Consider the following 22,378-nt stretch of genomic DNA (forward strand, 5'->3'; position numbering starts at 1 on the left):
CCTATCAGGCTACACCCCCACCCCCACCCCAACACACAGCACTCTTCCCCCCCAATTCTGCGGGCTCAAGTTTCCATTCCCCCCCCGCATTTGCGGGGAAGATTGGTCAATCCTGATTCCATTATCGAAAGACTTCCAAGACCCTGGACTCGCAGGTGATTAAGGCTGGAGCCGGAGCTGCCCTCTCAGCTTTGCTAATGGAGTGCCGCTGTGAGAGAGACTGCCTAATCAGATCAGCTGTCATTTCTAGACTCTCAGGTGGCCCATCCCACCAGAAGAGACTGAAAACCAATGCTTGTCCAGCCGGTAACAGAACAGGCTGTACCTGGAGACTCGCTTCCCAGCTGAAGGGTCAGATGAGTGCAGTAAACACCAAGAAGAGTGAGAGCCATACAGCGGGGTGAGAGAGGAGGCCTAAGGACGTGATTTCCAAAGTCAGTTCCCTTTATTAAATGTTCATTTTTCACAGACCAGAAATACAAAATAAAAGTAGAAATAGGCCCCAGTTAGGAGCTACAGACCTGCCCTCACAGGACCCCTGCCTGCGGCAACTTGTACAGGACAAGCAGCAGCTATACCCCAAAGGGCGGGAAGGCAGGGCGCGCGGTGGGATCCAGCCCTGCCCTGGCCCCCACCAGATGTCTCCCCGGATTATAAACAGCCATCTTCTGAAGCCGCAGGGTGAGACGCCTCCCCTGCGGCCCCAGGGAAGTGCAGACTAGCGGGAAAGCTTGTTCAGATGGCACAGAACCCAAGGACTGCATTTCATAGGAGAAAACAGGTACCAAAACACGGGTGGGGAGACTGGGGCTGGGACGGGGCAAGCCCCAGGAGACACAATCTTCTTCTCTATTCATCAGATCCTGATGCCGAGTCTTCTGAGCTAGGGGGAGTACTGGCTAGTTCCTCTTCTTCGGAGTCCTGAAAGCCAAAGGTCTCTTACAGGGGAGAGGTACAGAGTCCAGGCCACCCTCCCCACCAGCCACTTTTCAGAGAAGGACCCCCACTTGGCTACCCGCTCCCTGCACCCCAGTGTTAGCCTTCGAAGCACAGATTCCACCCACCCGCTCCCCTTCATTACCTCTCCGTCCAGGAGCGTCTGTCTGTCCCGTCACCAGCCCAGCGGCCCCCACCCTTCCATGCCCCGCGGCCCCCCAAGCCCCGCCACACCTCACTCCGCCTTCTCTTCTTTTTGCCCTTGTTTTCTCCGGAAGAGCTCTCGTCACTGGACACAAACTCTTTGCTCTTGAAGCTCTCGCTCAGCTGCCTTGATGAAGACTTCGATGATGAGCCCCGGGAGGGTGTAGATTTTTTCTCCATCTTCACTTTGACTTTCTTCTTCTTCTTGGACTTGTCCCTAGGTGAGCAAGAGGGAAGGGGGTGCTGGGCCCTCAGGTTCCCCACATCATCAGGGCCGAACCTCTCCTGGCTTTCACAGGGCCTTTCCCAATCCCAGCCACATTGCCCAGCTCACGCTAAACGTACACAGCCAGGCGTGTCAGCCCTGAGTGCCCCAGGGGAGCTCATCATAACTGAATCACAGGAAGGATCAGGGGCTACAGCCTGAAGCAGCCCCATATGCAAAACTTGCTCAACGTCTGTTGTTGGTGAGTCGCTAAGTCGTGTCCCACTCTTTTGAGAGACCGCTGACTAGCCCGCCAGGCTCCTCTGTCCATGGCACTTTCCAGGCAAGAATACTGGAGTACGCTGCCCTTTCCTTCTCTAAGGGATCTTCCTAACATCTGTTACTTCACCTTTAAAATTCATGTGAATTACGCTCTGTAATAGTAATTATTTTTAATCTCCCCCACCCCTTGAAATAAAATTGAAGGAAAATATGGCTCTTAGGAAAATGAGCCATATTTATCCAAGTTACTGTCAGAAATCCTCTAGCCCATTCCCCGTACCTGGGCAACTGCCTACCCCGATCTGAGCAGCACTGCCCTACTGCAGTCAGAAGCGTGTCTGTTAACACTCCAATTCTCAACCTGGAACTGCAAAAATATCTGCCAGAAAAGCAGCTCCTGGGTCATTTTGTTCCCAACTCTCACCTCTTGGAAGACTCTCCACGGCCGCCTTCGTATTCCTTCATGGCTTTTTCATATTCCCTCCTGGCATCCTCAGCCTTGCGATCCCACTCCTGAGTCACGCACACACAGGGAATAAAAAAAACAGGAAAATATATATATATATATATTAGACCCCTGCCCCGATGCAGGCAAAACCAGCACAGAACCACAGCCCTGGGCCCACCCGCCTCCATCAGATCCCAGGGTCCCGAAGCTGCCTGTCCGCGGCTCCTCACCTCCTTCTTCTCCTTGGACATTCCCTTCCAGATCTCACCCGCCTTCTTGGAGAGGTCCGTGACGCTGATGCCCGGATGGTCTGACTTGATCTTCTCCCGGCTGGCATTCAGCCACAGCATGTAGGCAGACATGGGCCTCTTGGGGGCATTGGGGTCCTTGCCCTTCTTCACCTGTGTAGGAACCCAGAGGCCGTCAGCCACCTACTGCCCACAAAGCTCCACATTCTCCCCAAGAGATGACCTGGAGCTCCTTCTTAGAGGGACACAATGGAGAAAAGACTGCGCAGCATCAGGCTAGACGGAGAGCCCCCCAGGGATGGAGACCATGACCTCCGCCGCTCTGCACCCCAGCCTAAGCTCACGCGGAACCCTCTCCTTGGGCTCCAGGACAGAAGCCTGCTCCCAATTTGGATCTCCCAGAAGCTAACTGTCTCAAGGGCCAGACTGAAAATTCTCCAGGCTCCTCCTCAAGGCCAGCGCCGGTGGTTACAAAACTCGACCAAGCAGCACCAGTCGGCAGGCCTTACCGGAGTGGGGGGAGCTGCAGAGAGACTGAAAGAGGACGGCCACCCCCACCACCCAGCAGAGTCTGCACCTCCAGGGGCTTCTTGCGGCTCTTGCGGTCCTTGGCCATCTTGGCCTTTTTAAGCTGCTTCCGTTTCTTCTCTTCCCGGTCGCTGTCGCCCTCGTTACTGGAGGAGCTGGCGGAGGCATTGCTGTCAAACCTGTCGAGGACAGCAGGGCTCAGAGAGAGAGGAGAGCCCCCCACCAGCTTAGGACAGGAGGACGAGCCCGAAGATCCCCGCCCAGGGAGCAGAGACAGAGCAGGGCTGCGGCGCGCGTCCTCCTCTCGCTGACGTGCCTTCGACCACCCGGTCCCCACCCAGCCGTGGAAGCGGCTTCCTCGTCAAATCCATCAGCAAGACGCAAATGACGTGGGGGGGCCTCTGCGGCTTTCTTGGGTCACGGCCTAACCCAGACCCCACGCCCCTGGAGACGAAGCCACGGTCTCATCTTGCCCAGAAAATGCCCCAGGTCCACTTCACCGCTTCCTCTGAGCTAACTGTTTTAACCCTGCAGTTTTCTCTGTTGAAGAGATAATCAGCTACCATGTAAAAAGTGGGGGGACCACCTTCAGTCCAACCCAGTACCCCTAAACAGTCCCCTCCATCACATGTGCTCAGCTCCTCAGAAGGTGGAGCCCCCTTACACCTGCATCACGGTGAGGAGCCATTTCCAAGGCATTTTCACAAGCATTTGCTCACTGACCTTCCCAAGTATGTAGCAAGCAGAACTAGTGGACTCCAGCAGATTTTCCTTTTCTTTTTGCTGCCCAACCTTTGTTAATTCTTTTGGAACAAGAGAACCACCCAGCCCCATTCAGGGGGAGCACACCCCAACCACAGGCTCTAAGCAGGGTGCGGGGCGGCGGGGGGGTCCATGGCTTAATTCTGACCCATCAGAGCACATCTCAGAACTCAGACTCAGAAAGGGGAGGCAACCACACTATTCACCACTGCTCTGAAAAAAGCAGCGCTTCTGAGTGTTAAACTGTAGGACTGAGCCTGCCCCATGCTGCTCAAGGTCATTTAGCAATGCATACACCTGTCTAAAAATAAGGAAATCAGAAGGAACAATTAATATTCCGCTCAACTTTTGAGGACCTGGATTCAGTCGTGGTGGTGGTGGTTTAGTCGCTAAGTTGTGGCTCCTCTGTCCATGGGATTTTTCCAGGCAAGGATACTGGAGTGGGTTGCCATCCCCTTCTCCAGGAAATCGTCCCCACCCAGGGATGGAGCCCGTATCTCCCGCATTGCAGGTGCATTCTTCACCGTCTGAGCCACCAGGGAAGCCTCTGGATTCAGGTGCCTGAGCCCAATCCTATCACCAGACTCTCTGGTTACATGACCTAATAAAACTCACTTTTATGCGAAAGTCAGTTTGAGTCATATTTCTGAAACTGGCAATCAAGAAGTCTCCATAGAGAACTTCCCAGTGGGACACAGGTTTGATCCCTGCTCTGGGAAGATTCCAACACGCTGCAGAGCAGCTAAGCCCCATGAGTCACAGTTCCTGAAGGCCCTTGCACCCTAGAGCCTGTGCTCCAAAACAAGACAGGCCACTGCAGTGAAAAGCCCGCACCCTGAGAGCGGAGAGCAGCCCCTGCTCCCTGCAACCAGAGAAAGCCTGCACCCAGCAACGAACACCCAGCCCAGCCAAAAATTATTTTTTTTTAAAAGTCGTGATAGACACTACCATCTCATAGGGGAAGACAGAGATGCACCGCCTGACCCGAGGACCGCAGCTGGGAAGCAGGCAAGCTCTGCCCCTACCCCCGTTCTCTCCATTGTCCTTTTCTGGTTTCAGGAGGTGCTTCGCACATACAAAGCATCTTGACAACTTTAAAACGTGTCCCTGTATCACTTCAGTAGCGGTCACTTTTCTACTCTCGGTCAGTAGGTAACTCCGGGACTTGGGAACGCCCAGAGGTATTCCGGTTCCTGAAGCTTAAGGGCCACCCTCACCCCGCGGGGTAGACCCACGACTCACTCCTCTGCCACATCCTCCTCCTCTTCACCCGGGTTGAAGGACTCATCTGAAAAAGAGCACAGGCCCGTGAGCTCCGTCCCCGGGGACCCCGCCCCACTCCACCCCCGGAAGACCCCGCCCCGCTCCCTGCCAGGCTGCCCAGCCCACCGGTCTCCTCTCCCGAGTCATCGCTGCTGTCGTTGGCGTTCTCCTCGCGGATCTTGCCCTCCTCCTTCATCCGTTCCAGGTAGGCGTCGTGCTGGTCTTCGTCCGAGTCGGCGTATTCGTCGTAGCTGGGGTTCATGCCCTGCAGGGCGGGCATGGGGCTCAGGGCCAGCCCCCCGCCCCGCGCCCGCGGAAGCCGTCCCCATGCCTGTGAGCAGCTGGGAGCAACCACGCCTGGAGCCCCAGGACCGCGTGTCCACGCACAGCTCAGCGCAGAGCGTCTGCCCGACTCCCTGGCGACCCGGTTAGTCCAAGCCCCTCCCGCGCCCGGCCCCCGGGGGGCCCCTGGGGGGCTGCGGAGCCTGCTCTAAGGTCATGCCAGGAAACCTGTACCCGGAGGGGGAGGGTCTCACGCACCTCTTTTTTCTACAAGGGCGAGAAGAGAAGAAAGAGTGAAAAAGAAGCCGCGCCAACCCCAGCCCCTTCCCCGACAGAGAGAGCAGGCGAGGTTCCTCCCGAGCACGCCCAGGTACCTCTTTCAGCCCTCGGTTTTTGATGTTGAGCTTCTTAGCATTGACAAAGTCGAACAGCTTGCCGTACTCCTCCCTGAGAGGAGAGGGGCCCGTTACCCAATGAGCAGGTCCGACGCGGGGTGGGCTGCGGGCTGTCCTGACACCCCCCAGGGGCCGCACGACAGCTTGATCACACCCGGGATCTCAGAGACCCCTGGCGGACAGCAGGCAGAGAAGACTCAGGTGCTGGTCTTGAAGAAAACTTACAGGATCTTAAGATTTCAGAGGAATAAAAGGCAGGAAGGAGTGTGTGCCTGTCCACCAACATGCACAAGCAGCGGGGAGGCGGGCTGGGCGTTTTGCTAGTCTGTAACCCAGCCTTCTGGAGAAGGCAATGGCACCCCACTCCAGTACTCTTGCCTGGAGAATCCCATGGGCGAAGGAGCCTGGTGGGCTGCAGTCCATGGGGTCGTTAGGAGTCGGACACGACTGAGCGACTTCACTTTCATGCACTGGGGAAGGAAATGGCACCCCACTCCAGTGTTCTTGCCTGGAGAACCCCAGGGACGGGGGACCCTAGTGGGCTGCCGTCTATGGGGTCGCACAGAGTCGGACACGACTGAAGTGACTTAGCAGCAGCAGCAACCCAGCCTTCTCAGGCTGTTATGAAGGCTGACTGTGAACGTGTCTGTGAAACATGTAGCCCCCAGCCAGCATTCAATGAACAGCTGCTGTGTTCTCAGGCACAGAGATCATTCAAGCAAAGGAGACAGCATTTCCATCGTGTGGGAAGAGGAGGACTAGTACCAAACACGTACGGCACTCGGATTTTTTTAAGTACAGAAAGCAAGCAATGCAGCGGCTGCCAAAGACTAAGCACCCCAAGGGAGAGGACCAAATTCCAGGCAGCAGAAGAGAAACTCTGCTCAAGGCTTGACGTGTCAGAGAAGAGTCACCGGCCTGGAGAGGCTGGACCACCCAGTGGAGGAGGCTGGGTCAGGGCCAGGGTGCCCGGGAGGGCTGGGCAGAGGCACTCACCTCTCAATGCTGCTGAAGGTATACTGGGTGCCCTGCTTGGTCTCAATTTCAAAGTCAAAGGAACGCGTGGTGGTGGTCCCGCGGGCGAAGTTGACAAAGGAGATCTCGTCGAAGCGGATGTGCACGGGCGGCTTGTGGACGTAGATGAAGCCCCGCTCCAGGGGGTACAGCAGCCCTGAGCTGGCCTTGTAGGAGCAGGTGATGCACTGGGCCCCCGAGTGCCTAGGGGGGGGCACGGTCAGTGCCACCTGGGCAGCAGGTGCACGGCATGCCCCAGGCCCCCCGATGTGTAAGCCTCAAGGGGCTGCCCCCTCCAGCGACCGCCCACCCAGGGCCCCGCGGGGGCGGTGTTCCCAGCAGGGGGTCACCTGGGAGTGCACCCCCCGCCCCCCACAGCAGGCAGCAGCCCAGGCCGGCGTGCTCACCCTTGGAAATTGCCCGGGACCGTGATCTTGCGGTTCACCAGCGCTTTCATGACCCGGCTGACCATCTCGTAGAGGGATCCTGACATGTTCTTGGTGAGCCGCCCCTCAAAGCGCTTCTCCACCTCCTCCCTGAGGACAGCAAGAAGCGGGCGGGGGCACTGCAGCCTTCCGCCCGCCCACCCACGCACCCACCCCCTGCCCAGGCCGGGGACAGCCTCACTCACTCGTTCATGTTGAGCGTCAGGGAGATGTCCTCGTCCTTGGAGAAGAGCAGGATGAGGAAGTGGTAGCGAGTCTGACCCTGCTTGATGGGGGGGTCCAGGCTGATCTGTGGGGGAAGGACCGAGGGGTTCAGCGCCAGCCAGGGCTTGGAGGACCAGCGGGTGAACTAGACAGACACGGGTGACGCCTTCCTCCCGGAGGCCTGGCAGCCCCGGGGCTGCAGCTTACCACGAAGAACATCTGGCGCTGGTCCTTGTGGGGCAGCAGGAAGAGCCGCAGCACCGTGGTGTAGGGGATCTTGTAGTCGAAGGTCTTCCCGTGCAGGTGCAGGAAGGTGGGGTAGATGCGGATGTCGTAGCGGCCTCGGGGCGTCAGACACTGCAGCTCCCGGAAGATGCAGATGGCGTCTCCGGTGGCCTGGATCACGTCCGCCTTCGACAGCACGTTCTGGGCAAAGGCCTGACGAAGCACACGCGGGTCATCGAGCCGCTGGGACCCAGCCGCGGGGCTATCCAGGGCCCGCTCAGCACCGCAGAAAGCCTCACCTCGACGGGGTCCACGCCGTCCTCCTGGGTGGGCGGCACGTAGAAGCGCACCTCCATGAGGGAGACCTCTGCATCATCGTTCTGGTGGAATTCCAGCGTCACCTCGTTCTTGCCGGTGGTGCACTGGGACACATTGCTGAGAGGGATCTCGAAGACCGGCTGGTCGCCAATGTCGAAGGAAAGCAGCTGCCCTGTGGGGAAAAGGCGGACGATCCATCCACAGGCCCTTCCCCTGGCTCAGCATAAACTGCGCTCCCACCAGACTGTAGGCTCCCTACGGAGAGGGCCGAGAGGCTGTCTGTTTATCCCAGACCCCCTAATACACCGTTGGTCCTCGATAAACACACGATCGTTTACAAACGGACAAGAGATCAGAGGCAGTAGCAGAGAGAGAGCAAGACAAGTTAAAGGGGGAAATCTTTCATCTTTCCTCCTCCCCCGAAACCTCAATCTCCCGCAGGACTCACCACCAAACTTCACGGTTCCCCAGTTCCAGCCCTTCACACACAAGTCCTTCTCCATTAGCTCCAGGCGATAGTGAGTTTTGAAGAAATCAGAGAGTTTCTCAAACTCCTGTAGGGAAAGGAAAGAGAACCAGGCCAGTAAACTCCTGATGGCCTGAACACAAACTTGAATGTTCTGGGATTATCTGTTTCTGAGAAGCTGTCCCAGTATACCTTGTATCAGAAATCCTTGCTGACTTAAGAGTCACAGCTATAAAACTGTTTAAAAGACTGTGGGAAGAAGTTATTTCTGGGTTATTTCTCAGCTTGGGGGAGGAATACAATGAGGGGCTGACATTCCCAGTCAGGGGTCTCGCAATGTTTTTTTCTGAGTTTGTACAGGTATGGCTTTAGCGAAAATGGAAACGAAAATGAAGTAAAGTCTTGAATGCACGCAGGTCACAATGGAAAAATAAAACCCAAACTAAAGCATCAGGTTAAGACCCAGAACCTGGATAAAGACAACAAGCAGAAGACACCAAAAAAAAACCAAAATCAAAACAGTAGAAAAACTTCTGGAGTCAGGGCACAAAGAAACTCCTGCTACTGCTAAGTCGCTTCAGTCATGTCCGACTCTGTGTGACCCATAGACGGCAGCCCACCAGGCCCTGCCATCCCTGGGATTCTCCAGGTAAGAACACTGGAGTGGGCTGCCATTTCCTCCCCCAATGCATGAAAGTGAAAGTGAAGTTGCTCAGTCGTGTCCGACTCTTAGCACCCCATGGACTGCAGCCTACCAGGCTCCTCCGTCCATGGGATTTTCCAGGCAAGAATACTGGAGTGGGTTGCCATTGCCTTCTCCAGAAACTCCTGAGACTGACTCAAAACTGAACCTTGATTGCTTAACAGCTTCACTGGTCCTGCTGTAAGGAGCCCAAACCAGCGATCGCACAGTTACCAGAAGAAGGGATAACTGTCTGTCTAGAGGATTAAAACTAAAGGAGATACATAGTCAAGAGGGGGTGATGGCAGTCAAGAGGGGGCGATGGCAACAGGGTGTCTCACCGATTCCCGGAAGCCGTCATACTTATAGACATGGCCGTTCTTCGTGAGCAGTTTAAGCCCGTGGCCCAGAGCCACCCGGCGCCAGATGCCTTCGGTCAGCTCCCCGGCCTGAATGTTGTCCACCTTGCCCGTCTTACTGTTCTTAAAGATGATGCCCTGGCGGCTCAGCCTCAGCCGACCATCATTCTGTGGGGGAAACAGGCCCAAATGTGTGGGGACGCCGCAGCGCAGCAGACCAGGGTCAGTCCCACCTGGCGCCCCGTCTGGGCCCGCCTGACATCCACAGACTGGAGCAGCAGCAGCCGTGAGGAGCCCTGAGGGCCGGTAAAGGGAGACAAGCTCGCTAGGACCCTTGGGCTCTAATCCTGGCTCAGGCATCCACAACCCTTGCAGGGTCTCACTTTCCAGGCTCCAGGACTGGGTATAGCAGCTGTGAGGCCCTTCAAGCGGACCTGATTCTGGTCCTTTCCCTGGGCACCGCTTCTCAGTGGCCAGGAACCCTAAGCACACACGGGTACTCTGACTCCTTTTCCAAACCAGCATGCCCATGCAGAGCACGGGCATGATCAGTGGCCCTGCAGGTCCGCTCCCCTCCCTCCGCGGGGCCCTTCTCACCATGGAGCCCTTCACCTCCTGATACACGTCGTTGAACTCCAGGGTTTCTGCCATGCTGACCTAGCCCTGTTGGTACCCCCGAAACTCCTGGGTGGGCGCGCAGACGGAGGGCGCGCTGGGGATCTGGATTCAAGAGGGAGAGAGGTGGATAGGAAGGACAGCCGCTCACGGTGCCCCCGGATGGGCCCGCTGCACCGGGCATGCGTCCTATCTCCTCCGCCCGGGGGCCCGGGCCCAGTCCTGGGGTGCCGGGCCCATTCCTGGGGTGCCAGGCCTGCCCCAAGAAGTGCTGACACCACCCCCCCGCCAACCCGACACCCGACCTGGGCGCTGCACCGGGCGCCGCGGCACCGAGCAGCGCAGCCCCCCGGGCCCGGCCGACTCAGCGCGCAGGGCGTCCCCCCAGGCCTCCCAGCGCCCCCAGACCCGCAGGTCCCCCCGCCCCCCAAAATGGACTAGCCCGCGGCCGGCCGCCTCCAACGCGGGCCGGCCCACCGCGCGCACCCCGCGGGGGAGCCGGGGCCGCGCCCTGCACGCGGCCGGCGACCACCCACCTCCTCGGGCCGGAGCCTCGCGGCCGCCGGCGCCCAGGCCGTAAGCGCGCCGGGGCGGGGGGACGGCGCGGGCGGGGGCCGGGCAGGGGCGCTGAGCAGGCTCTTCCCGCGTGCGCGGCCCCGCGTCCCGCCACCGGAAGCGCTGGCCACAGAGACGGCGGCCGGCTAGAGAGGCGCCGCCCGCGAGGCGCCCGGCTAGAGCGCCGGCAGCGCCGGAGGACCCGCGGGGCGTACCCGGCCCCGCCCGCCCGCGCGACCGCTGACCCCGGCTCCGCCCGCCCGCCCGCCCGCGCTGCCCCCGACCCTCGGGCCCGGAAATCGGGGGCCCCTTAAACGCTAAAGACGCCTAGGCTTTTTAGAAGAGAATTTGCGTAGTGTTTTTTATCAGACTGGGCCCCGAAGCGCGTGGCCCTTGCAATGAGGGCGTGTATCTCCTGTACAATAGTGGTTTCCGTAAAGCCGAAAGGAGTCTGACCCAAGAAGGAGAAGATTGGAAGAGTTGTGCAGAGAAGTGCCCCCTCCCACTGGCTTCCAGGAGAATGCAGGCGTTGATGTCGCTGTGACTGCACCACACTCCCCTGTCCAGAGAGGACTGGGTCCTTTTGCAAATGAGCTCGCTGCACCCCCGAAACTTCCAGCAGCCCCTACAAGTTGTGAATTGCCTGGAAGGGGCTGGCCAGCGGCCATGCCAAGTTCAAGCGCTGGTGTCAGGTTCATCACGGAGCCACAACTGCTTTGAAAGCCTATCACCCTGGGACTGCGGAAGCCAGCCACCCCCACACCCCCACCTTCTAGAGTCCTGGGGTGCATCTTGCAAAATCAGAGGCGGCCGGACTTGGGAGAGATGTCTGGGTTTCTATGCTCCAACCTCTTTTTGCAGATGGGGAAAGCTGAGGCCCTTAGGGGAGGAGCCCTGGGGTCTCAGTTGGCGACAGAGCTGAAGACAGATCTACCTACCACGGTCGAGCTCTCCTCTGTCATCCTCACCGTGACTCTATTTCAGAATGACTGACGATATGTGTCGTGCATGGAGACATTAGGGCAGAATGTTGAAACTTGAACATTTCTCTGACAGTCTGACCTGTGGTTACACCAGTAGCTTTGATCCTGGGACAAGAGACAAAGTAAACGCACCGTTGTTCCCAAAACTCATGGCTTTACCCTCTGGGTGATGGCTGTTCCCACACTCTCTAGCAACATAAATTCAACTAAATTCAATAAATACGCATTGAGCTCCGACACAGTGGTAGGATTTGAGGAAACTAGCAAGCAAGATGGAAACAGCTCCAAGCTTCCAGGAGCATGTAATCAAACAGATGATTCAGATAAATACATTGACAGTAAAACAACCCCCCCCCCAAAAAAAAACACCCAGTGTTATAATGCAATGCTGGAAGTAGAACTTCAGCCACTGCCAGGATGAATAGGAAATAGAAACTAAGTGACTCTTTAGTTACCCTCTCCCCTGAGACCAGGAGAAAGGTTCAGGAGACCACCCCTCCCCCAACCCACGCTGTTGATGGCAGCTCTTGAAAAGAGCGGGGTGTCTGTAGAACTGAGCGCTATAGGAAGACAGGAATAAACTCAGCCCAAGCAGGCTGCTAGGTGGGTGGGGTGGGGTATTGCAAGGGGCTTTCAGGAGAGCGTGGAGCAGCTGGTGAGCTGGGATGGAGACGCAGCACAAGAGAACAGAACCGAAGCGGTAGACAGAGTGCAGATAAAGCATAAGTCCCAGAGGGCCCCAGCCAGCTGCATCCCAGGCAATCAGGAGCCTGGGATTGGAGACCCCACCCCTGCCGTGACATCATAGGGGAGTGGGGTGGAGACCAACAAAAAGGGGGTCCCCCACCCTGGCCTTGGACTCTTGGCAGCCCACAGGGTTGAGAGCAGAGAGAAGCTGAGCCCTGAGCTAGGGTTGCCTGACTTAAAGGAACAGGCTCCTCAAGCCCCCTCTAAGCCGCCCCCCCTCCCAGCCTCCATCCGGATGACCCCTCCCTCCTGAGTCCACCATCGGGTCTCTCCTGAGGGGTCATTCTCTCAGCATGAACTGCATCTCAGATTTCTTCACCTACGAGACCACCAAGTCGGTGGTCGTGAAGAGCTGGACCATTGGGATCATCAACCGAGCGGTTCAGCTTCTCATCATCTCCTACTTCGTGGGGTGAGTCTCTGGCCCCCAGGACCTAGAAACCTGAGGTCCTAGTGACCCCGAGGGCCACTCCCGGGTCCCATCCTCCCCCGCCTCCCTTCAGTGTTGCTGCCCAGCTGCCTAAGTGTCTCCCCTTTTGGGGGGCAGCAGCCTCATCTGTGGGGACCTGTCCCAGGCGCTGTCCTCCACTGCCGTCATCGGGGAGTTCTTTTCCCACTAAACCCTCCCGAGTTGGACCGTGGCCATCACCCCGAGGAGGGGAGCTCTTGCCCTTCCACCATCTCCCCTTCCCTCTCTCCTCTCCCCCAGCCCCAGCCCCAGCCAGAGAACAGACCCCCCCACACACACACACATCTTCCCATTGCCTTCAATCAACTCTTCAGGGGTCTCAGAAAGATGAGGGAGCCAGGGGAAGGGAGGGGAAGGCAATGAGACAAGGGAATCCGCGACAGGTTGACCAGGTGAATGGCGGAGAGGACACAGAGAAGGGGCGGGCTGGGCAAGATGCTGCGAGAATGTGGAAGGGGAGCCCTCGTTCTCTGAGCGCAGGACAGGGAGGGAGGGCGTTAGAGTTGGGGACCCTGCCCCTGTGGGGGGACTGGCGGCAGGCAGAAACGAGTGCAAACACCCCTCCAGGGAAGATATACTGCAGAGAAAGGAGGCTTTCCTGAGCATGACATAGGGGACCGCCCCCCTCAAGGACCAGAAATACTCCCCTTTGTCAGAGAGCATCAGTGCCCTACGTCCGCCTGAATTCATGCCCCAGAATCCATCCTGGGAGTTGCTTAAGAGCCAGGGAGGTCCAAACACCCGCTCTTGGCCCCCCCCTCTTGCAGATGCACAATGTACACACGTACACACACGTATACATGTGTACATACAAAGTACACACAAAGGTTCATGAAACAGACAATGGCCGGGGGGAAACACAGGTTCTGTCCTTCTCATGGTCGTTCAAATCAGGAAAGCGGGACAGAAACCTCGGAGGTCTGTTTCTTTTTCCCTGGCATGTGGGTCTCTAGCCTCGTGCTGTTCCTTGAGACAACGGGTCTGTGTGTGGGAGACAGAAAGCCGCCGATGACCATCAGGAGTTTGTGCCGGGAGGTCAAAGGAGACCCGTGTGCGTGCGGGCTGGGGCTGCTGGCGGGGACCTGCTGGCCCGCCAGGCTGGAGTAGCGCGTGGAAAGACGGGTGGCCGTGGGTGAAGAAACTTTTTAGCAGCTCCACACGTGTGCTGAGAACCAGTGGGTTTCATTCATGCGGTGTGTAGACGAGGCTGCACATGCAGTCTCCTCGCGGAGACGTGAGAGGAGGGATTCAAGCTTTGGGATGAGATTAAATGGCTTTAAATGAAGTTCTGTTCCCACACGGGGGTTTCACGAGATAGGATGTTTGCACGTGCTCTCCGTCGGCATCTCCGGTGCCTGGCTCAAAGTTGGTTCTTAAGGCTTCACGTTCGCCTGTGTGTGCACGGCTGTGGTTCGTTGCCGCTGAATGGTCTGTTGGTCCAGGTGAGCACAGAGCTACTTGAGCACCTTCCAGCCTGGCCTGGCTCCGTGGGCTCCAGGCCGGAGGCTGATGGAGGAGAGACCCAGCGGGCTCCATCGCCCACGCCCCCCACCGCCCTTGTCTCTCCCCCTCCCTGATCCAGTCCAGCGCCCCATTCTCAGTGCTGCAGGCCGGCCTGCTGGACGGGTAGGAGAGGCACTTTGGCGTCTTGACATCCAGCCCCATCCGTCTCCCAGTCTGACAGCTCCCCACGGAGCAGCGCCTGGCAGTTCCATCAGCGCTCTCTTCAGCCCAGCCCCTGGTCTCAGCCGCATCTCTGTGCACCTGAGCCCGGACGCCCGTCTGTGGTCAGGAAGGTAGCAGGAGTGTATCAAGCGTGTTCTCCTGACACGGAGACGGGAACAGTGGGCCCAAGCGGGACGGGTCCTCACCCCCATGGAGCTGACCCGGCCAGAGATGGATGCTAATCAGACCGTCTCCACGAGCAGATGTAAAATGGCAGCTGTGGCTCGGGGTTGAAGAAGGGGCACCCAGTGCCCCAAGGGTCACGGGTACCGAGAGGTTTGCCTTTGACCCAGCCGGGGAAGTAAGGGAAGGCTTTCTGGAGATGAGACTTTGAAGCCAAGAGCTGAAGGATGAGTCAGAGCCACCAGATGCGAGAAGGGGAGGAAGGAGGTTCAAGACAGAGAAGGCCGGCTCTGCCAGGTGGAAGAGCCTGGTGAATGTGGGACGAGAAGGGGTCTTGGTGGCTGGAGCAGAGGGAACCAAGGAGAGGATGGTGGAGGACGGGGCTGCAGCCACAGGCGGAGGCTGGACCTCCGATCCTTCACTGCTGCAGAGGGGTGATGGACTGTGATGGAAGCTCCTGGTGCGTTTCAACCTGTGTGTGTGTGTGTGTGTGTGTGTGTGTGTGTGTGTGTGTAGGGGGAGAGGTGGGAAGCCCTGGCTGACACCCCAGGGATTGGTGTGGGCAGAAGTGGACACAGGAGAAACCGTTAAGAGGCCAGGCAGTCAGGCAAAGAAAGGTGACCGTGGCTCCAACTCAGGAGGATTTGAAAGGATTTTTAGTGCTTTGAGGTTAATGCTTGACTTGAATCACTTCCATATTAGCCCTGCCAGGTAGACCAGATGCACAGCTTTACCTAGGGCGTGAGTGACAGGAGTCAATTACTCCTCTTATGTACGTACAGCAACACGCCGCCTGATCACCTGATCGACTCCACACACACCCACGCACACACACACACATGCACGCACACACGTACTGGCCTGAGCCTCAGCTGCTTGCCTGTGGCTCCCGCCCCTCCATCCCTGGCTTCCTGACCCGCCCCAGGTGCACGGAGGTGTCTCCGTGAGGACTACTGGGCCTTTCTCGTCCCTTTTCTGGGCCCAGCTCGTAATGCGCAGTCTTCTCTGCGGTGGTGGGTGGGGGAGGACTTCCTAAAAGCCGACCCCTTTTCTGGATCCCGCGGGCACCTAAGAAGGAAGGAGACAATCCCTGAGGCTTGAGTGCCCAGACGCGCCAGCCAGTGCCCGGCCTGGGGTTGGTTCCCGGGGCCTTCGTGCAGGAAGCCCACAGCCTGGAAAGCAGGGGTGAGGGCCTCCCGCCTCTGGGGTGCCCCTTCCGCCCCGGGAAGGGCCTGTTGGGGTTGCAGGCGCCCCCAGCCCATCGCAGCCCTGCACTGGCTCTCCCACACCAAGACCCCCATCTGCACGGCCTCTCACTTTGGTTCATGACGTTCAGCCTCAGGTCAAAGCTTCCAAAGACGTCCATCATGTAAAGCCGTTAAAAGGGCGCGTGGGGTCAGAGGGGGGAATTGATCCAGTTTACAGAGAGGGGCGTGGGATCCCATGGCTTGCTTTCTGCCTGCCCCGCGCCCATCTCCCCAGATGGGGACACCTGGTCAGAAGCCTGGCTCTGACCCCAACAGGAGTGGGGTTCAGACAGGTCAGTTTCCGTGTCCACGTCTCAGCCCCCGTATCAGGACGATGCCACCTCTGAGGGTTCTGGAGGGAGGAGGTGACACGTGGCAGTGCCTGGGCTGGGTGACTCGGGAAGCTGGTGACTGTTGCCATTTCTCAGGCTCCCGGCGTGCCCCCCTTTCCCTAGGCCCAGCTCACACCTTCCTGAGAGACTCATCTGATGCCTGCGGGCACGCACGCGCACACACACACACACACACACACACACCCTCCCGATCTCCTCCATGACTCCCGGGAGGTGGACAGGACAGGACACTGCCCGGACTTCCAACCTGCACATCCCACCTGCCAGGGAGCTGCCGCCCGCCTCCCGCTCTATAAATAATGAACCAGGAACGCGAGGGAAGAAGTCAGAGCAGCAGAGTCAGTGCCAAGAACTGGAGGCTCAGTGCCATCCCGTCTCCTCAGCCCTGGCCTCTGGAGACAGACTCGGCCCCTCTGTTCCGGAAATGAACACCCCCCCTTCTCCAGCTGCCTGCATGCCCCGAGGGGGCACTGGAATGCTTCCGCTTGTTATTCAACTCGGAGGGGGAACCCTGCCTGGGCATAGAAAGGAGCCGAGAGGCAGGAGGAGGAGAAGGAGAGAGGCCGGACAGTCGTCCCTTGGGCTCTGGGCTCTTCCTCCTGAGACGTCCCTGAGCCGAGGGCCACTCTCCCGGGTGATGGGGCGAGGCCAGCAGGACAAGGGGACCCCGCAGGGGTGATCCAGGGTCAGAGCATGCGCGCAGCTCAGCGAGTCGGTGCCCCACCCCGGGCCTGGGCTCCTCCGTGTGTAACGTGAGGATGATACCACAGCAGTCCCCTTGGGTGGTGAGTAAGGATTCTTGCCTCTTCAGCATGCTGTGCTGATCCTGCAGTGATGGTGACCATCTGAACTCCGCTTCTCACCCGAAGGTTCCCAGACTTTAAGGACAGGAGAGGCCGGTCATCTCACTGCTGGACACACAGAGGCGTGTCCGTTCCACGGCCAGGCACACGGAGGTCCAGGGGATGTGTGGCCACCGTGGCCCCAACCCGGGTGAGGGTACCACAGCCGCAGAGGTGCTCTGTCGGACCTCCCTCCCTACCTTGGCTCCAAGGTCCGCAGCCCGCTGATAAAGCTCTTCTGGACGATGTCCCCGTTTTCCATAATCATTCCCTTCCCTTCTGCTGGGATACGAGATGGCAGGTGAGACGTCTCCATGAGCCGCCTTCTCTCCTGAGACCTCGATGATACCCCTCCCATTGCAAAACACAGAAGGCAGGGCGAGGGAAGTAAAGCTCACCCCGCTGCAGACTTCCACAGAGGCATGGTGTTCCAGGGAGCGGTTCGGAAGCACAGAGAGAACTCTTAATGGCTTGTTACTCAGGGCACTGCCCGGAACAAGGCAGGAAGAGCAAGGTAGGTGAGGCACCCTCAGCCAGCACTGGTGGTCACCACCCTTTCCCTCCCACTCAAGACAGCGTTCAGAACTCGGCGCCGGCGACGTCCCTGGCGGTCCAGTGGTTAAGAACCTGCCTTCGAATGCAGAGGACCGTGGTTCACTGGTTCGATCCCTGGTCAGGGAACTAATATCCCAGGTGTCTTGAGGCAGCTACGGTGGAACACCATTGCTAGAACCCCGTGTGCTGCAACTGGGGCCCTGCGTGTGTGCGTGCTCAGTCGCTTCGGTCGTGTCCGATTCTTTGCGACCCTATGGACTGTAGCCCACCAGGCTCCTCTGCCCACGGGATTCTCCAGACAAGAATACTGGAGTCGGTTGCCATGCCCTCTTCCAGGGGATCTTCCCAACCCAGGGATGGAACCTACGTCTCCTGCATTGCAGGCGGATTCTTTACCCCCTGAGCCACCTGGGAAACCCAACTGAGACCCTATGCAGCCAAATAATTAATAGCATTTTTTTTTAAAAGAATTCAGGGGCCATAGGGAAGCCCCACTAGGGGATGACTGCAAACCCTCTCACTGAAAACTGAACGAGGAGCCGCTTGTAAAGTTCAGTCCCATAGGCAGGGCCCCACGAGTGACTACAACCCCAGCACGACCCATGAGCTGCTCCCCTCTGCGTCTCCCAACATCAGGGGACCCAGAGGTTAGAAAGCTCCCAAGCTTGCAGTCCCAGCCCCTGCTTCTAAGCCCCTTGGCTCGGGCTGCAGCCACCTCCCAGCCCTCAGCCTCCCCCGCCCAGCCTTGTCTTCTCTGCTCCACGGCTTCCCTTCCTCCTGCCCGTCTTCATCTCACAGGGCTCCCCCGCCAGCCATCGCCCTGGTGAGCATCAGAGGCGACCCCAACACCATATTCCCCACATGCGCCCCTAGATTCCCTGAGGGGTCACACTGTGTCTCCAGAGCGGGGCACACGCAGCGTTTTGCAAACATGTTGAAGGAAGTTCTATCATCTGCACAGCGGGAACAGTGAAGACGCCTCCTCGCATGCCATCAGGAGCAGATGGAACTTTCACGAGTGGCCTTGAGGCTGAGAGTGGCCTGAGGCCCGAGGGCAGGGCGTTGACTCCCCGAAACCCAGGGGAAAGCAAGGGACCAGGGGCAGCCCCTCCTTGCTGCTGGAGAAGGCTGGGAGGCCCGTGAGAGAGGCAGGAAGGGAAGAAGCCCAGGGCATCCTCCCCGACCCACGTGGTCCCTGTCTGCCCTGACGCTGCGGTGCGGGGGGGGGGGGGGGGGGGGGGGGGGGGGGGCGCGTGACTGACAGCAGCCTCAGCTGCTTGCCTCTCCGAAGCTGGTAAAGAGGCCAGGTCAGTGGAAGGGAAAGTTTGCTTTTGGGGGGATGCCAGATGCTCTCCAAAGGCAGACGCCCCACACCACCACCCCCACCCCGACAATCAGGGAGCTTCAGCTTATATCGCCTGAAGGGGGCAAAGCTGCAGGCAGAAACAGCGCTGTCAGCTCTGACCGTCGTCTTGAGATTGGTCATCAGTGGTCTGACCGGCAGCATCTCGATTGCTTTCAGTTCATCTTCAGTTCCAGGGTTGGTTTGTTTTGATTTTTTTTTTTTTTTTTTTTGAGGCCAGTTCTCAGAATTTTTGCAGCTCATGTCACGGCTATAGTCTGCTCACCACCTAATCAAATTCTTCCACCTGGTGGGGGGTTTCCATATCTACAAGACAGCTCGAAGATTAGGGCTCAGAGGGTTTTCTCTAGCCCCTGCGCAGGAACTGAAGCTCCTGGGCTTTGCTAAATTATTACTTGGTCTCCTTTGAGTATTTCCCCTTCGTGTCTGCGTTTTCTCACTTCTCTGTTAAACTTACTCTTTGGCTCAGGTCTGGGGGACAAGGACCGTAGTTTCTTACTCCATCTCGACCGTACCGGTAAATGTCCACTGGGTGGCAGCACAACCCAAGAAATAAGCGGCCCCGCCTCCCTCCCCAGCCACCCCTGTCACGGGCCAGGCGCGAGCTGGCAGGTCCCTGCCGTCCTGCCCGGTCCTTCTCATCCAGCGCCCAGGGCCTGCGTTGACTTGTCCGCTGAATCCCTGACGTGTGCCAGCTCTTAAGATACAGCCGTTAGCAAAGCCTGGGAGGCACCGGGGTCAGAGGCCCATGACCCTCTGCGTCCTCTCTCCGGAAGCCGCCAGAGAGAGAAAGACAGCACAGCTGAAAACTGGTTCTTGGAAAACTTAAAAAAAAAAATTACTCTTTTAAAAATGCTTTTTAAAAAAAATTGATTACTGTTTGTCCGCGCTTGGTCTTTGCTGCTGCACACGGGCTTCCTCTAGTTACAGAGAGCAGGGGCCCCTCTAGAGCTGCAAGGACTTCTCGTCGCTGGGTCTTCCTGTGCAGCGACAGGCCCCAGACCACCCAGGCTGCAGTAGTTGTGCTCGGCTCAGCCGCCCCAGGGCCCGTGGGATCTTCCCGGACCGGGGATTGAACCCGCGTCCCCGGCACTGGCAGGCCGGCGCTTAACCACTGGACCCCCAGGGAAGTCCAAACAGCTCACTCTTTTTATGTAAAAGGCAGAAAACAACACACAGTGTACAAATGGCATCTGTAGTATTAAAATTTCAAGGAGGGGTTCCCTGAGGGGGAGAAAAGAAGTCTAAAAGGGCTCTTTAGTCGCAAAGAGTCAGACACGACTGCGCGGCTTCCCTTTCACATTTTACTTTCATGCTTTGGAGAAGGAAATGGCAACCCACTCCAGTGCTCTTGCCTGGAGAATCCCAGGGACGGGGGAGCCTGGTGGGCTGCCGTCCCTGGGGTCGCACAGAGTCGGACACGACTGAAGTGACAGCAGTAGCAGTAGGGAGAAGTGCAGAAAGGGGGAGAACGTGACTCTAAGCCAACCCTGGGCTGGCGCAGGCCTGTAGCCCAGGCGCCCCATGCCCTCTGGAGGCGGACAGAAAGTGGCCTTTCCCGGCCTCCGTCTGAGGGCCTCGCCCCTCCTCTGTTGCTCTCTGCCCCCGCGCCCCCCACCAGGTGGGTTTTCCTGCACGAGAAGGCGTACCAGGTTCGGGACACGGCCATCGAGTCCTCGGTGGTGACCAAGGTCAAGGGCTTCGGACGCTATGCCAACCGAGTCATGGACGTGTCTGACTACGTGACCCCACCCCAGGTGCGTCCCTCTGCCCAGCCCAGGACCCTGTGGGCGCCCCCATGCTGGGGAGGTTGGCGAGGAGGGGCCAAGGCGAGGAGTGCCAGTGGGATTCCCAGACCAGACGCGGTGGCATCAGGGATCTGGGGGACCCCTTCCCAGCAGCTGGGAGGTGCTGGGGGCTTGGGCCTGCCTTCCGACTTTGCTAGGCAGCACTGGGCATCAGGGAGCCGGGTTTCTCCCTGGCTCTGCAACAACCTGTCCTGAAATCAAGGACAGCACCCTGGGGGGAGCAAGAAGGGTCGGGAGGATGTCTGGAAAGAGCTTGGCGTGGACCCCACCTTTGCCTTTAGCCCCGTGACCTTGGCCAGATCTCCGGGTCCAAGCCTCAGTCTCCCCATCTGTACAGTGGGGATAACAGCCTCGGAGTTCTCATCTGTACAGTGGGGATAACAGCCTCAGTCTCCCCATCTGTACAGTGGGGATAACAGCCTCAGTCTCCCCATCTGTACAGTGGGGATAACAGCCTCAGTCTCCCCATCTGTACAGTGGGGATAACAGCCTCAGTCTCCCCATCTGTACAGTGGGGATAACAGCCTCAGTCTCCCCATCTGTACAGTGGGGATAACAGCCTCAGTCTCCCCATCTGTACAGTGGGGATAACAGCCTCAGTCTCCCCATCTGTACAGTGGGGGTAACAGCCTCAGTCTCCCCATCTGTACAGTGGGGGTAACAGCCTCAGTCTCCCCATCTGTACAGTGGGGATAACAGCCTCAGTCTCCCCATCTGTACAGTGGGGGTAACAGCCTCAGTCTCCCCATCTGTACAGTGGGGGTAACAGCCTCAGTCTCCCCATCTGTACAGTGGGGATAACAGCCTCGGAGTTCTCATCTGTACAGTGGGGGTAACAGCCTTGGAGTTCTCATCTGTACAGTGGGGATAACAGCCTCAGTCTCCCCATCTGTACAGTGGGGGTAACAGCCGTACTCACCTCTCAAACTGGCACTGTTGCATCTTCCCTCTCCCTCCTCCTCCTCCCAAGGGCACCTCTGTCTTTGTCATCATCACCAAGATGATCGTCACGGAAAACCAGATGCAAGGCTTCTGCCCAGAGGTGAGGGCAGGGCAGTGTGGTTGGGGGAGGCGTGGGGTTGAGGATGCAAGCAGAGGCCCAGGGTCCAGCCCCTGGAGCTGCGTGGGACCCCTCCACCCTCCAGCGCCCCCCGCACTGCCCCCTGGGGTAATGGATCCTCCCCACACCTGTCTCCCCACAGAGCGAGGAGAAGTTCCGCTGTGTGTCGGACAGCCAGTGCGGACCAGAGCGCTTCCCGGGGGGAGGTGAGTGCGGCCCCCTACCCATCCGCTCCCAACCCCACGGAGTCAGCGGGACCCGGAGGGCAGCATGTCCCCGCCAGGGGAGAGGGTGGGAATCAGGGGTCTCGGGGGCTGCTGCCCACTCTGACGGAAGCCCACCATGTGCCAGCCCAGCGGGGGCTGCCCCCAGAGCTCCCAGTCCAGCGATGGGGTCCACACAGGTGCGCCCAAGGTGGGCAGGGCCGTCACGGACACACAGTGGGACGCGGGGGCTGGGGGTAGAGAGATTGGCTCCTGGCGTGTGCGTGCTAAGTTGCTTCAGTCGTGTCCAGCTCTGCGACCCCACAAACTGTAGCCCACCAGGCTCCTCTGTCCTTGGGATTCTCTAGGCAAGAACACTGGGGTGGGCTGCCGTGCCCTCTTCCAGGGGATCTTCCCATCCCAGGGATGGAACCCAGGTTTCCTGTGGCTCCTGCATCGCAGG

The 22,378-nt window shown here is 58.6% G+C and overlaps 2 protein-coding genes across 2 annotated transcripts in view; one reads left to right on the forward strand and one right to left on the reverse strand.

The window, feature by feature from the left end:
- Positions 1–426: 426 nt before the first annotated feature.
- SSRP1 (structure specific recognition protein 1) lies at positions 427–10,469 on the reverse strand. The gene is given in 17 exon segments (NM_001101041.1): positions 427–921; positions 1,171–1,357; positions 2,052–2,140; positions 2,306–2,476; positions 2,901–3,030; positions 4,856–4,901; positions 5,003–5,141; positions 5,533–5,605; positions 6,550–6,771; positions 6,975–7,103; positions 7,199–7,302; positions 7,425–7,655; positions 7,742–7,932; positions 8,209–8,314; positions 9,250–9,435; positions 9,865–9,987; positions 10,419–10,469. Coding segments are annotated over 16 exon segments (2,130 nt in total). The 5' UTR covers positions 9,919–9,987; positions 10,419–10,469; the 3' UTR covers positions 427–849.
- A 237-nt stretch (positions 10,470–10,706) lies between these two features.
- P2RX3 (purinergic receptor P2X 3) overlaps positions 10,707–22,378 on the forward strand; it is a 35,928-nt gene continuing 24,256 nt past the window's right edge. The window contains exons 1-4 of the mRNA XM_059875178.1: positions 10,707–12,579; positions 20,466–20,601; positions 21,623–21,694; positions 21,855–21,918. Coding sequence (XP_059731161.1) covers positions 12,461–12,579; positions 20,466–20,601; positions 21,623–21,694; positions 21,855–21,918 — 391 coding nt within the window. The 5' untranslated portion in view covers positions 10,707–12,460. The remainder of the gene's footprint in view (positions 12,580–20,465; positions 20,602–21,622; positions 21,695–21,854; positions 21,919–22,378) is intronic.

The sequence above is a fragment of the Bos taurus genome, chromosome 15 (genome assembly GCF_002263795.3).
Source record: "Bos taurus isolate L1 Dominette 01449 registration number 42190680 breed Hereford chromosome 15, ARS-UCD2.0, whole genome shotgun sequence".
NCBI classification, from domain to species: Eukaryota; Metazoa; Chordata; class Mammalia; order Artiodactyla; family Bovidae; genus Bos; species Bos taurus.